At 50.6% G+C, this 12,657-nt stretch overlaps 1 protein-coding gene across 1 annotated transcript in view; it reads right to left on the minus strand.

The window, feature by feature from the left end:
* MYO5B (myosin VB) overlaps positions 1–12,657 on the minus strand; it is a 353,491-nt gene that overhangs the window by 79,973 nt on the left and 260,861 nt on the right. Inside the window, exon 17 of the mRNA XM_034642874.1 lies at positions 9,517–9,603. Coding sequence (XP_034498765.1) covers positions 9,517–9,603 — 87 coding nt within the window. The remainder of the gene's footprint in view (positions 1–9,516; positions 9,604–12,657) is intronic.

Here is a 12,657-nt window from a genome sequence, read left to right on the forward strand (position 1 = left end):
TTTGCAATTTCTCTAGGGGAAATAATCAGAGCAGCATTTAGCTGGGCTAAAAACCTTAAATGGTTCTAATTTGAAGATCTCTTACTGCTGACAGTTCCATAACTCTGGGAGGTTACAGGCTCAAGGAAACAAGACAGTAGGGAGATGGGACTGCACAGATACCCAGGGCAGTCCCAAACAGGCCTACTCTGATGCAGACCAGCAGGCTGGACCTTAATCAAGTCTTGGACTCATCCCACACGGATGTCACCAAAATGGAAAGAACGTCGCCCACCTCACGAAGTACCTCCAAACACTGGGTGGCCAAGGAGCTCATGAATGTGGAGTGCTTAGAAAGCTCCCCCCACCCCATCCAAGTTACTCTCCCTGCCTGCCACCCTTTTTCTTACAAAAGCTTCATTGAATACCTTCCCCAGGGTGATACCGACGGGGCAGGAATGTGCCTACAGAAGACAAGCCATCCACTGAAAAGGGCTTGGGCGGGTACTCCCTCATGAGCTCCCACAGGAGCACACGGCCGCCGTGGGATCTGGGCATGTACGAGTGTCCTTCAGCCAAGGACCCAGAATCAAAAGTGGATTCTCTTTTCTGTGGACCTCTGTGCTTTTAGAGAGAAAGTCCTTGCAGGAAAGGCTCCCCCCACCCCACTTGTAGAAGAAAAACCTCCCAAGTGAAGCTAAACAGAGTATGTGATTGTTTTTTCAAAAAATATAATTTCTTCACAGAACTTCCTGATTTGGTAGGGACATCTGGATGGAGGTTTTCTGTGGCCATATAAAAACTGGGGAAGACCCCTCTATAGGACCATAGGGTGTCCAGGATGTCCCCCTGAAGTACTCCACTACCAAAGACTCTCTCCTTCCCATAGCATTTTAACAACACCTGTTTCCATGCGGGATACAGCGCTTTAGGCCTTCTATAAAAGATAGTTTTTGTACATGCGTTAGCTTCTCTGCTACACTCCAGCCTCCTCTGGCTGGGCTAGCACACATTTTTAAACTTCTCAGCACCTAACACAATATCTTCATACATAGTTACTTACATCTTTAAAAGAATAGGTATTTTCCTGACCAGTAAAGAGGTTGGAATCCCAATGTTAAATCTTGTTGTTCTACTAGTGTTTCTCAAAAAGGACTCTGTTGGCTTTGGAGCAGGACAATCCTTTTGTGCTCAAATGGACACAGGGCCTCTTCAGACCATTCCCTACTACTCCATTCCTTGAGATATGCAATGTGCTTGCAAATATTTGCAAAATGTTTACTATAGAACATAGTTCTAGTCTAGAAAACCACCTTCTTGAGAACCATCAAGCATGCCCACCGTCTGCCTCCACAGTGTGAGTCCACTGCTTCTGTCCTGCTCTTTCTGCCTTCCTCAGGTGACGGTGGACAGGTCCCCTCCCTCTTGCACTATGGCTGTGTGGTTCCATGTGGTTCCAAGGCCTGGACGGGTCTTTTAAGTCAGTCCTAGGCCTGGCTGCTCCTCCATTCCATTTCACATTAATGGTGGGAGAAGAGCTCCCATTCTTAGTCTATTACTAGGCCCCAACTGCGGCCTCAACCCTGGGCTATATGCAGTCCTAGTGGCCTCAGGGACAGAATGCACACTCAGCTCTGCTCTCCCTGGATTTGGACTCACAGGCAAGGGGCTTGGCCGAATGTCTTGGACTTCAATGTCGTGTTTCCTGTAGAATAAAGGCCTGCTTCACCCTGCATGCCCCTGGCCTGCTAGGGAGGTATGCCGATCTGGTAGAGTAGTCACAGCTGAGTGTGTGGGAAAAGCCCAGGACCTAGGATCAGTCCTGGTGAGAATAGGGAGAACAGAGGCAGAGGCAAGATTGGAAAGATGCTTCCTTGTACAAGCCCCTCAGGCTCAAGACAGCACGTGGTAAAGCCAGCTGCTGTGAGTGGCAGAGCACATGCACTAGGGTGACGTTTGGGTTAACTGAGTTCCCATCTAGAGCCCGATAATGGATTTAACCACCTACATGTGGGAACATTTTAGGGAACATACCTCCCTGAGTGGTCCTCACTGGATGAATGTAAACAGATGGAGTGGATCTCTCAAAGTGGTCACACTGTGTACTTCCCTTCTCTTGGATAGATTCCCTCGTATGGGATTGACTAGATAAGACAAACTCTAAGAGGCCCTCCAATAAGACCAGGGTATGAGATTCTAAGTCACACAATCTCTACAACAGGTCACCAAGAAGAACCCCTGAAGACGGCAGGTCAGGTTATCACAAGGGTGAAAATGGCAAGAATGTTTGCAAATCTTATCTGATAGGCATCTAGTATCTAGAAAATAGAAAGAACTCCTACAGCACCAACGAGACAAATAACCTAATTAAAAAATGGACAAAAAAAATCTGAATACATTTCTCCAAAGAGGATATACAAATGGCCAATAAGCACATGAAAAGATGCTCAACATCATTAATCGTCAGGGAAATACAAGCAAAATCACAATGGGATACCACCTGACACCCTGCAGGATGGCTGCAATAAAACAGATAATAACAAGTGTTGACAAGAATGTACAGAAAGAGGAAGCCACATCCATCGCTGGTGGAAATATAAAATGGTACAACCACAGTGGAAAACAGTCTGGCAGGTCCTCAAAAGGGTGAACAGAGTTACCATATGAGCCAGCAATCCCTCTCCTAGGTATATCATCAAGAGAAATAAAAATACATGTTTACAGGGAAATACGTACATGGGTATTCAGAGCAGCATTATTCATACCTGCCGGAAAGTGGACATAACCCAACTGTCCATTGACTGATGATGGATAATACATAGCATATCCTTACAATACGACAGTATTAGGCAACTTAAAAGAATAAAGTTCTGGTATGTGTCAAAACCCGGATAACACAAAAGGCCACTTATTATATGTTTCCATTGGTATGAAATGTCCAGAGTAGACAAATTTCTAGAAAGAGAAAGTTAGTGGTTTGCAGGGCTGGGAGCAGGGGGAAAAAGGTAGTGACCACTAATGGGAACAGGGTTTCTCTCTAGGGCGATAAAGCATTCTGTAATTAGTAGTGATGGCTGTACAATTCTGGGAATATAATGAAAACCACTTCAGAATTGCATACTTTAAAAGGATATTTTTATCATACATAAATTATATCTCAATTTTTAAAAAGTCTGTGCAATGAACAAATGAGATTTGTGGAAGGCCTGTGTAAGGCAATACATAAAACATGGGATTTGTCATTATTTCAGCACCGATACCCGCAGAGGCGTTCCTAGTGCACAGGTGGCGGGGTGTTCGCCCACCACTCACACCACCATTGATCAGCCTCTATTTGCTTGCCCCCCTGTCCCCCACCTATGTCCTGGGAAACACAGGCTCAGACTCAGAGGTGGCCCCAGGTCTGAAAGTTGCTAAGCTTTGCTGCCGAGGGAAGGAAACCTAATTCTTCCCCATTGGCTCTGAGCTGGAACTGAGTTACACGGTGAGGAGCAGAAAATCTAATCAGTCTTGGCACTGCCCAGATACAACCAAGTGGCTGCAGCTGACCAGTGACCAACAATTTCCTCCAAGGGACAGTGTCAAGACAGAGTGCATTTACAAGTCAGCTTCCCCGTGACTGTGACGAGCAGCCCTGGCCGAGAACCCTGGGAGAGACTCTAATCCAAGGAAGTGAGCGCAGCTCTCAGCCACAAGGGCCAGAACGAGGGGCTGTAAGATCTCGGGACAAAGAATGGTTTCACTCCAAAATAAATTCTACATTACTGTGCTTGGTGGGGGTTTTTGATCGCAAGGCAAGTAATTATGTGTCCGTTTAATCATGACTAAAAGGGCAGGTGAACCAGCAACTTCTCAAGACCGCACCTCCTTCCACAGTCCTGTGTTTCGTCCACACGGGGGCTGAGGGGATGGAGGCTGGCAAAGGAGAAGTCTTTTCAGAGGGTGCCACTGAGTTTTTTCTGAGGTGAAGAGATGCACAGAAGATTTAGGAGTTTTGTTTTTAAATATAAACCTTGCATATTCAAGTTGTCCTCCTACAACATATGGCTCGTGGTTACATGGAGTTCGCTTCACAAACATCCTCTGGGACACAACACTGCGCTGACCCCCGACCCCCACCCCGAGGGAGACAGAGCATCGCACAGGCATAAAACACATTGGGGGGGACGGGGGGGGCGGGGAGCCAGGGGATGGTGGCCGAGCTGCTCTTCCCGGACAGTGCATTTATCACCGTGCTTTATGTACATGATAATGGGCATATTTCTCAGCCACTGCAGCACATTTCAAATAGAATGATACATTTTCATTTTAAATCAGACTCAGAGAGAGTCATAACTCTTAGGCAGATAAAAATAGACACGTATACTAGAGCCTGAGGGCGGGACAAGGGACCTCCAGAGAGCTGTCACCGGCCCGTGACTCCATGTGTGTCCTGTCGGGCTGGCCAGGCTTCGGGGGCATTGGGCACATCTTCGCTTCAGAACAGGGCTAAGCGTCCTGTGCCCAGGGCATCAGTAGGCTGGATGCAGGAACTTGGCCTGAAATTGTGGCTGCAAGGGGCTGCCCTCTGCATGGGCTCCTGGGGAAGTGGCCTCCGGATATTTCATCACAAGTGCCTCTGACCCTGGACCATGCATTTTCTTCTTCTTTGGCACTTTCTTCCCTGGAAAAAGTGGCACGTGCCCTTTGGCCACTTAAGTGGGAGAAATGTAGGAAAATGTTGAGTTGTAATCCCGCCCCCCCCCATCAAAGAAGCCACTGAAGCTTCCTTTGGCAATAGCTCTGCAAGACTGCGGGTCCTTGAGAAGCTAAAGCAAGTGAAATCACATTGCTGTCTTGAGTCTTAGCACCACAGTGGTGAAATCTTTCTGGGATGACCCCCAAATCTGCTCTGGTCCCTCCGGGCTCTCAAAGGTCTCCCAAAGTCAGGGTAACAAAAGGACGGCTCGGCTCTACATTCTGAGGGGACACTTCCTTCAAAAGCCAACACCGTGACAGGTACACAGTAGCTATACCCCCTTGCTTACTTTATCCCCAGATACAGCGGACACCCCAACCTCCGAAATGAAGCAGGAAGGGAGATGTTTAAGCAGTGAGGTCACACCAAATGGTTACCATGACCGGCAGGTGCAGACAGGCAGACAGGCAATGTGGGGAGTTACAACATTACAGGTGGGGTGGCTTTGCCCCCCAGCCCTTTCACCGCGACTCACCTTTCAGAGAAAGGCCACCCTGGGTGCTGTGGCTCGGGGAGAGGAGATTAGCATCGAAATGAAATAACATGGATGATTCCGCTCTACTTCGACACCAGCAAAAGTGCCGTAAAACTACGGCGCCTCTTTCCAACAGGTAATACTTCAAACGGCCGTTTGGGGAGGGGCTCCTCCCTTTGAGCCTTCAGCAAAATCTGCTAAGGCAGCAAAGGTAAGGCAGCGCTCTGGACCTAAGCCCGAAGGCGTAAATCACAGCATTAGGCAACATTTTCCGTGAGTAGAAAATACCAGTTTCTCCTTCCCTCCCTATACTCTCCACAGTACTTGCAATCATGAAAACAAAAGGTACAGATGTCCGTGATTAGCTCCTAGAAAGAAGTGTAAATTGATTAGGGAGGCAGGGAAAGACACCGATCCGCTGGCCTGTAAGAGGCAAGTCTGTGGGCATCTCAACACTGCAGGTGACTCTGACCGCAGCCAGGAGGGAGGAACGAACGGCAGGAGAGCCCATTTTCCATATGGGTCTAAAGACTTGGAGGAAGCGTGCTCTCTCAGCGGCCAAGGGAGAGGTGGTCTGGACGAGGAGAAAAGCCTGTCTGGCATGCTAAAACTGGAAGACCAAAGAGGAAGAATGAATGAGGACTGACTGGCAGAGAAGATCTCTTCCCAGATCGCTGGGCAGGAGAAGTTATCATCCCTTCTGGGCCTGGACATGGTGCTACTTCTGGCTGGCAGGATCCTCCCACTGCCTCCCCACCCGTCAGAAGCCTCCTCATCCTTCAAGGCCCACCTCAAACCTCATCTCCTCCATGAAGCCACATTTCCTTCCAAACTTGGCCTAATTCTATGTTGCTCTCTGTTTTAGGTTTTCATCCCTTCTCCTAGACTGAGCTCCTGACAGGCTGAGGTCATGACTCAGATCCTTGATTCCCTCCTGGCCATCAGCACAGAGCTAGAAGCTCCATAGGGGAGGGGAGATGGAGCAGGTGGCCCGGTTAACAGGAGAGGAGACATGAAGGCAAGAACACGTTCTTGTTCTACAGAAGCTCAGGTAAGACCACAGGAGTAAAACCCTGTCCCCCTTCCTCTTCCACCGCCTACAACAGAGGATTCCGTACTGCGGCAGCGAAGCCCAGAGAAGTGTGGGTGGGACACGCGGTCACTCTGATTTCACTGCTAATCACATCAGACCCAGACTTCTGGCTTTTGCTTGATGTTCTCCAAGACAAGACATTCACACCCTCTGCAAAGCACTTATCCTACTATCAAACAACTCATTATATTAGAAAGTTCTTGGCAAAACAGGTGGCTCCTGACATCCGGAGATGGATCCCCACGGTTTCCACTGCTCTAGAGTATCTCATTCTCACATACTTCCCTTGTTTCCTCTCTCCTGGCGTGGCATGGCCCCAGTGTTCACGCCTCCCGCTTGACAAGCCCCCCAGCAGCACCAATTATATGTGATACAGAGATGAGCACCTGGGCTCCTCAGCTCACCTGGAGGCCTCTGCCATGCACAGCCCAGGTGTGGCTGTGAGGACCCATGATCCCGATGGTTCTTGCACAAGGACCCTCAGCAGTTGAACACAGGACATCTCAGCTCCAGTTTTGACAGATTTTAGGTAATTCTTAGACCGACCTTTTCAATTCCTTAGAGAACTCTGGAATGCTCTTTTGAGGTGACCAAACACACCAGGATTTCACAAAAATAAAGCTAAACATTTCTGGTATAGGTCTGTTTTACCCTGTAGTTGCATCCATGAGGATGCTCATATCTAAATGAGTGATAACCACGTGATTAAATGCTTAAGTGCCCAGCACTGTGTAGAGGACTTTAGACGCATTACATCCTTCATTACAACCACCTGTGACGGAACTACTTGGTGATAAGGGAGCCCAGGCTCAGAAATGGACTCCCCTGAGGTTACCTAACCAAGGAGGATGGGAGAGGACAATGCAAGCCAGGCCTGACTCCAAAGGCCAAGGGTTCAACCACCAGGCTCCTCTGGCTCTAGCCTAGGCCACACACAGTTCTTTCTGCAGTCTGGACTTCTATACAAGCTGAAGCGGGCAAGGTGCAGTTTTACTCCAAGCCCCAGGTCTGGGCCCAGCCCCAGGGAGCAGACATAAAACCCTACCCTTGCTCTTCACTGCTCTGACCTCACCGACGTGAGCAGTCAGATGCTTGGCAACAAGCACGCAGCCAGGCAGAGGAGGGGGAAGGGGTTCTAAGTCCTCACTCAACCACAGCCGCAGTGACCTTGAGCAGCTCACTTCCTTCCATGGGCCTCATTAGCAAAAGTGTGTTTTACATGATGATGCACCCAGGTCTATAAATAAGCTGAAGTGAGGTCACACTCTAATACCCTTTCTACCACAAATTGCCATTTTCTATTTTCCATCCCCGGGCATTTCATTAAATAAACAAGATGTTGGTCATGACCCATTACGTTGATTTCCTAACCCACTAGGGGTTGCAAAGCAACTCTGACAAACAATGGACTGAATATGGTAGACTAAAGACTTTCTCGGAGGCCAACAGATAGGGGAGCAGGTGCAGGGGTGGAGCCTGGCTGCCTGGGGAGCACGCTTTGAAAAGCAGCGGCTAGGCAGCCCCTAAGGTCCTTGCCAAGTTCCTAAGTTATATGAACCACGTCTGATCTGAACACTGTGCTTACAGCAGCCACTGAAAGTGGCTAGACTACAGTTCTTTGAACTCAACACGGACCTACTGCGCCCGTGGCCTGAGCCCCATTCCCTCAATCGAAAGGTTGATGCCAGGCCCTGTACGGCAGGCAGGGAGAAGGCAGGCAGAGCCCTCAACTGAGAAGGGCAAGCATAGCTCACCTCATTCGTCATGGAGTTGTCAGCTATTCGTGTTCGGACCCTAGGGTCGGAAAAGGAGATGGAGCCCTAGGACCCTCCCTGTCTGTCTTCTAAGCAGGGAGAGACATGGCTGAAAGACAACAGAAGCAGCCTTCCGCCCTGGCCACAGCATACTGTTCTGAACAATGCCCCAACCTGCTAGGTTTTGAAAAGCTGCCTGGAGGTTCCAGATTACTGGCAGTTCTTGTATTCTCCAGGTCAAATGCAAACTAATTCCATCCCTAACTTCCTTCCTGGGTCTAGCATTTGGGAGCTGTCAATGGTGATGTTGTTTCATGGTCAATACCTGCTTCTATGAAGGCATTCCTCCACTGCAGTGGCCAAGTGCTGGCTGGAGAGGCAGGGAGGGAGGCGAGAGGCCTGGCCCGCATGTCCTCCTCCCCATTTCTGGCTCCCTCCACCTCCTGACAAATACAGGACTTCCAAGGACAAGGGGTCCCTGGGGGAAAACACCACGAGCTCTAGGCTGCTACACTGGCTCTGCTCGGCTCAGTCTAATCCACGGCAGAAGACACCTGGCCTATGAGATGCTGGTACGCAGTATGACCTCACCAGAGCTAGCAGGTTGCCATCCACACCTCACTCCTACTTCAGGCAAGTATCCAGAAAGGATCCGGTCTTGACATAGCTTCAGCAAGCTCTAGGTGGCCCAAGGACTTATCCACAGTGCAAATTAGATCTTGATAGTGGTTTTTAAATTCAAGATTCTATTTTCCATCATAAAATTTGATTCTATTTTAAAAGGTATAAGGGTCTATTGACAAATGGATGGATAAATAAAAAGTGGTCTACGCATACAATGGAATCGTATTCCGGCCACAAAAAGGGAATTCCGACCCATGCTACATGGGAGAGGCTTAAAGATATTAAACTAAGTGACAAAAGCCAGTCACCACCACTGTAGGATTCCACGTATATGAAGGATGCAGAGTCGTCAAAAACAGAGACAAAGTAGAATGGTGGCCGCCAGCTGTTGGAGGGGGACAGAAATGGGGATTTAGTGTTTAATGGGCCCAGAGTGTCAGGTTTGCAAGACGAAAAGAGCTCTGGAGATGGGTGCACAGACAGGAACGTACTGACCACGACCGAACTGTACAATTCAAAATGATTCAGACAGTAAATAGGCATGTTTTATAATAACAATATAAAAAAAGTGAAGGGAACAAGGTGGGAGTGAAGGAGAAATCCCCTTCACAGCTCTAGCTCACTGCTCGCCCAGACCAGGGCCGATCTGAAGCGGGAAAAGCTGCGCCAGCGGACGCCACCATGGACTCCCACGCTTCTCAGGCCAAAATGTGTTCTCCTATCCGTCAGCAGCCAGCCTGGGCCCTCAGGGTTTGGGAACTTTATGCAGGACGGGTCTCTGGCTGACAGCCTGTAAACGGGTTCCCTGGGGAGCCAGGCTTCCCCAGGAGGACGTGGCTGGTGGGCGCATTACCTGGACGGGTAGCCGGCCGCGCTGATTCGGATCGTCTCCAGCACCCCGCATGCCCGGAGCTGCTGCACTGCCCTCTTTGGGTCAAAGCTGCAAACACAGTAAGACAAGCTGTGAGTGGCCGCGCTGGCAAAGAAATGGAACAGGAGAGAGGGACCGACGACTTCTTCCTGCATCGAGACACAGACCATCGCACACCTTGAACGCAAGGTCAGGGGCCAAAAGGACACCGACTGGCAGGCGCATGAGCCATATCAGCACCCCCGTTCTGTACACGTTCTTGTCCTCACCTGGGATAGGTTGCCTTCCTCTTGGCATAACTGAATTCTGTCTAGCCTCCAAGACCCATTCGTGCCTCCTCTCCAGGAGCCTTCCCTTATTATTTCCACCCACGGGGGCATCTGTGTTCACTTAAATGCCAAATCATACACACTTGCCACCACAAGCAGTGTTCGGTTCAGGAGTTAGAAGGGTGAGTTTGGGGCCAGACAAAGTGGGTTTGAATGGTGACATGGTCACTCACCAGCTGCATGTGTCATCTGGGGAAGGCAACATCACCTCCTTGGGCCTTAGTATCCTCACCTATAACATGGGGATAATAGCAGTATCCCTTTCTTAGGGCTAGTGCAAAGATTAACCTAACGGCCCAGGAAAGCAGCTAGACCAGCACCAGGGACAACATTAAGAGGCATGCATTGTTAGCTGCTATCATGACAGCTGCCCAGTTGAAATAAAGAAACCTATCTTCCCATCTTCAACAACTCATGTGCCCTAAACTGCTGGTTAGCCCTTTTTCAGGGTTTAGTCCAACAAGTACGTTGAGTAGGACGCTGTGCAGTCAGCAATCAGACGTGGTCTGAGCGGAGTCCCTGCACTGGGAGAGAAGTGTAGAGAAGTGCACAAAGCCGGAGCTGAGAAGCATGGTACCAATGCCGTAAGGAATCAGGGGTGGCTGCAGCAATCGTGGAGGGGGGTCTTCCTGGGGAAAGAACTCAGCTGAACTAGAATTAACCTCTGGAGTTTTCTAAGACCACTACCCCACTCTGAGAAGGGATGGGGAGTAAATGCTCCCTTTCTTTCTGGCTGTTTCTCAGCTGAGCTTGAGCCCAGGGGCCAGGCATCTTGTACTCCTTCCGCTCTGGGAAGTGGGAGGCAGGCAGGGCTGAGGTCCAGATCCTGGGATCACGTTGGCTGCAGCACACACCTTGGCCAAACTCTCGGGTAGCCTGCCTGCCCCGTGGAGAGAGATGGGCAGCTTCATCTCTAGGACGCCAGGGGGCAGCCTCTTGCCACGCATGTCTGCCACCTCGTTGACAACCCTGGGAGTTTTTCCAGCAGCTGGGCCCACTCAGGATTCCGCAGGACGGATCAGGGCTGGAATCCACCACGCTCAGAACACCGCTCTCCACTGGAGACTTGTCCTGCCCTCCCACCTCTCTTTATGAGCTGCTCGGCTCCTAGTGCCGGCTGCTTTCCTACATCAAGGACCCAGCAGTCCCTTGAGACAGATGCACTGGGTCAGCCGGCACCTTCCAGGTCACAAGACCATGAGCTGACCTTGAGTCCAGGGACTCCCACTCCCTGCATTCCAGGTGAGCCCTGAGGCTCAGTGTCCCAGGAGACACTCACGCCTTCCTCCAGGCCTGCACCCCTTTGGCCTTCTCCTGCCGCCCCCGAACCCGCCCAAGTCCTGCTACTTTGGACACCCAGCTCCTCCTATGCTGTTCACAGGCTCTGCTTCTCTCATTCTGAAGGTGGCCAGCGGGGCCTGAGTCAGGAATGCACGGTGGATGTGCTTGCGCTTTGGGGAAGGTTTCCTGTGGGCTGCAGACCTCTTCCCCCCCCCCCACCGCCCCGGCTCTCTGCACCTGTGCTCTCCAGGCCAGGGGTGGGGGGGGTGTGTGTCGGGGACGGGCAGCATGCTTGGCAAGCATCTCTGACCCCTCGTCCTTCGTGGACTGCGGGTCCACCTGCAGTCCTCCCCACTTCCTGCTCACACTTTCCTCCTGAGCTGGCAACATTCTCTTCCCCGCAGGATGGGGGAAGAGAGCAAGGGCAAAGCAGAAAACTTGGTACAGCCGCTAACAGCTTATGCCACTCCGGGCAACATGTCCTCTCCTTGTAGCTCCTTTTCCTCATTTCTTCAACAGAAGCTGAGAATATCTGCCCAACTAGAATTCACCGGCTGGTTGTAAGGACTAAGTGTGATAGAAAAGAACAACACTATGGGGGGGGGAAGCAGACCCTCCACCAAGATCTTGCCAGCCTCTTTCCCTGTTCACAGCCCCAGGGGACGGGTACAGCCAGCCAGGCTTCTGCATTTTAATCTTATCTCTTCAACGGTAAAGAAAGCTCACTGTCACCAGCATCTCTCCGTCAGCCTCCCTGCACGCGTTACCAGGTGACCGAGAGTGAAAAACCAGCTCCTCCCTCCTATTAAATTTTGTAGGACCGTGGTGAGGACAAACAGCACTTAAGTCTGGACTGATAAGTCACCAAAGATCAATAGGGTCCAACCGCCAAAACGCAGGGCTATACTTTCTCCTCCCAACAAATGTGCAGGCTCAGCGGAGCCAGCCGCTGAGAACCCGCTCCCCTCAGCAGTCACGCGCCACTTCCCTGATTTTGTACACGCTGCCGGCTCCCACCCATCTGCGGGCTCTGTGGCGTGATGCAGTCACACTTGAGGGTCCCGAGACTCTGAGTGTTGTCCACTTCTGAGCCCAGGGCACTGACCCTCAGGAAACTGGCCAGTTCCTCCAACCAGCGATCCCAATCAGCTTGATCACACACCCCCAGGCCACCCCCTCCCGGGACACTTGAGCACCCCCCTGGCTTCTCTGCTCCTGCAGCACTCCCACGCACTGTGGTCTGACGGTCACTTCTACACCGTTGTCCGTGATTAACGACTGGCAATGCCTTAAGGATGAAGGACGTTTGTCATTCCACTTATCCTCCACCAGTGTCCAGTGAATAGTGGGTATGATAGATGTTTTTTGAATAAAGGAAGAAGCAAAGCGAAAAAGATTTTTCTACAAGGGATGCTATCAAAGCACGTAGTGTAGGACAGCGGTCCTCCACTGGGGGGTGTGAGTCTGTCCTCCAAGGAACACTTGGCGATCATAAAGCACTTTTAGTTGTCAC

This window comes from Ailuropoda melanoleuca, chromosome 14 (genome assembly GCF_002007445.2).
Source record: "Ailuropoda melanoleuca isolate Jingjing chromosome 14, ASM200744v2, whole genome shotgun sequence".
NCBI lineage: Eukaryota > Metazoa > Chordata > Mammalia > Carnivora > Ursidae > Ailuropoda > Ailuropoda melanoleuca.